The sequence below is a fragment of the Ziziphus jujuba genome, chromosome 10 (assembly GCF_031755915.1).
Source record: "Ziziphus jujuba cultivar Dongzao chromosome 10, ASM3175591v1".
Taxonomy (NCBI): Eukaryota; Viridiplantae; Streptophyta; class Magnoliopsida; order Rosales; family Rhamnaceae; genus Ziziphus; species Ziziphus jujuba.
Window position 1 is genome coordinate 3013531 of NC_083388.1, and position 2887 is coordinate 3016417.

At 31.6% G+C, this 2887-nt stretch overlaps 1 protein-coding gene across 1 annotated transcript; it reads left to right on the forward strand.

Annotated features, from left to right (window-relative positions):
- Positions 1–1779: 1779 nt before the first annotated feature.
- Positions 1780–2638, forward strand: LOC125420890 (MDIS1-interacting receptor like kinase 2-like). Its single transcript, XM_048468230.1, has 3 exons — positions 1780–1966; positions 2054–2350; positions 2439–2638. The coding sequence occupies exons 1-3, from the start codon at positions 1780–1782 to the stop codon at positions 2636–2638; spliced, it is 684 nt and encodes a 227-aa protein (XP_048324187.1).
- The last annotated feature ends 249 nt before the right edge of the window (positions 2639–2887 follow it).

Sequence of the window (2887 nt, forward strand, 5' to 3'; positions counted from 1 at the left end):
TTATTTATGCTATTTTGAGATAAAAATTGTACACATTGGGTTCAAAATTGTATAAAATTTTTTTAAGCCTTTTTAATTATCAATCTTCAATCATATTCATGCATTATATTTTGAATTAAGCATCTTTTTCAAACTATTATCTAAATTAAATAATATCTAAATTAAATAATTTTAATATACATTCAACTAGCAAAAATACCAAATAAACTAACTATTAACTACAATGCAACATGAAACCATAGAACTACAATACAAGTAAGATAATACAAAATAAAACCATATAACTATAATATAAGTCTACAACTACAACCTAATTATACAAATACATCATACACCAACAAATAAATTCTATAACAAATCTACAACCATTATTAATTATAAAATAGAATACAATTCATATTTGAAATCTTAAATTTTAAAATGAACTTATAATTAAATAAACTAACAATCCATAAAAATAAAAATTATTTTAAAAAGTCTTCTTCCACACTCTTCAATCCCATTCTCACAATAAATAAAATAATAGTTTTATTTTATAATTATATACTATATTTATATATAAAAGTAAAATAAAATGTTAGTTTAATTGATGATCGGTTTGGTGCGGGTTGGGTTTGGATAAATTTTATCCAACCTACAACCCAAACCGACCATTTCGGTTTTTTTTATATATTTAACCGAACCAAACCGATTAATAAATTAAAACCAACCAAAACCAAACCAAATATATCGGTTTGGTCGGTTTGATCGGTCCGGTTCGGTTTTTGCCCACCCCTACAATCTTCAACCTTCAGCCGGGTTTTTTCAACCCATTTCACTAGTAAACAGATTTTTTTGATTCGGTTCACTATTTTTCTTGCTTTTTATACTATTCCGGCATCGGAAAATTGCCGGAAAAACACCAAAAGGTTTAGAATTTCATGGGCAACTCAATTTTAGGAAAAAATTTTGAGTTAAAACAAAACTAAATATTGCCCAAAAAATTCCAAACCCACGGGAAACAAATTTTTTTTTTTTTTTTTTACTCAATCCCACATACATAAACATATATTCATGGAGTAGTCTTAAGAATGTTATTAAAAATATACATAATTTATGAATATATATGTGGAATGAAGATACAAATAAAAATACAAAAAAATGATCAAATAAAAAAAATAAATAAATAAAAAAGATTGGGAATCTGTATTTTTCTAGATTTGATCTGCTTGTTGAAATATTGGTCCGAGGCCTGTGTAGTACTACAGTGTCCTTAAAACTATTCCTGTCCCCCCGGTGCTGGTGTTTTCTGACGGCAGTCTCCCAAGATACAACAGATTTGAAATCTCAGACAAAACACTACCTGAGTTTCCCTCGAACTTTTAGAGTACCTGATCTTTACCACACTCACTAACCAAAATGTGCAGAAAACTAATTTTTTCTCTTTTTCTTCTTTCCAAATTGATTCTCCCGTTGGGAATTATTATTCCAAAAACTTGTTTTTTACTAAAAATTCATCCATCAAGTCAAAACCCACGTTTGGAAAGTTAAAAGACCATAAATAATGCACATAAAGGCTCATTAAAGTTCATTAATTCAAAATCATTCAAAATCAAAAAAACGTTGCAAATGTTACATATATTGATCATACTGATCCCAGTTTTCTGCAACTTGTTTATTCTCTCCATTTGTGTAGTTCTATACATTCATCGTGGAAGAAAAGCAAGGAAAACAAACGACCCAGATGAGCATGAAACACAAAATAAGAATCTATTTGCAATATGGAACTACGATGGGAAAATGGTGTATGAGAACATCATCAAAGTAACAAAGGAATTTGACTCCAAATATTGTATCAGAGAGGGAGGAACAGGGAGTGTATACAAGGCAGAGTTAAGCATTGGTCAAGTGGTTGCTGTAAAGAAGCTTCATGCAAATACTGATTGTGATGATCACCAAATGTCCCAGTATCATAATGCTTTTATGAGTGAGATTCAAACACTAACACAAATAAGGAATCGCAATATTGTGAAGCAATATGGGTTATGTTCTCATCAATGATACTCTCTTTTAGTTTATGAGTTTATAGAAGGGGGAAGCTTGCAAAATGTCTTGAACAATGAGGAAGAAGCAAAAGCATTCGGTTGGAGCAAAAGGATAAATGTTGTAAAAGGAGTTGCGGATGCATTATCCTATATGCATCATGATTGTCCACCTCCTATAATCCATCGAGATATAATAACCAAAAATATTCTTCTGAATGTAGAACATGGTCAAGCTCATGTTTCTGACTTTGGGAAAGCAAGTCTTCTCAAACCAGACTCATCCAATTGGACTTCATTTGTAGGAACATTTGGATATGCTATTCCAGGTAAGTATATTATGCATATCCAATAATTTTATTATAAATTATGTCTTTGAATTATGTTATTAATTCAGTGAATGATGAATCCACACAGAACTTGCTTACACAATGAGAGTGAATGAGAAATGTGACGAGTATAGCTTTGGAGTGGTGATGTTGGAGATACTGATGGTGAGGCATCCAGGAGATCTCATTTCATCTCTTTCATTGTCATGGTCCTCATCATCATCTGCAACACCAGCTTATGACCAAGTAGGAGTGATGGATGTTTTGGACAGTGCTTACCCAATTTGAATCATTAAGAAGCTGGGGAAGTGCTTTCTCTTGCAAAGATCGCGTTTGCATGGCACTCCACAGTCTCGTCCAACGATGAAACAGATTGCTCAGGAGCTCTCAACTAAAAGCCATTAGTTGTTAAAGCCTTTATCTTTACTTACCAAAGGAGAGCCGCTTGATTTCAGTGATTGTTTTGAAAACATATGCATGTTTATCATGTGTTTTTTGTTCAGTTTTGTTTTCTCTGTTTTTGTTTTAGACCTGTTT

Bases quoted from the DNA above. Each gene is read 5' to 3' on its own strand.
- LOC125420890 (XM_048468230.1), top strand. From the start codon at position 1,780: ATGGTGTATGAGAACATCATCAAAGTAACAAAGGAATTTGACTCCAAA. The intron at 1,967-2,053 runs GTGAGATTCAAA...ACTCTCTTTTAG, and splicing joins GTATCATAATGCTTTTATGA to TTTATGAGTTTATAGAAGGG. The intron at 2,351-2,438 runs GTAAGTATATTA...GAATCCACACAG, and splicing joins ATTTGGATATGCTATTCCAG to AACTTGCTTACACAATGAGA.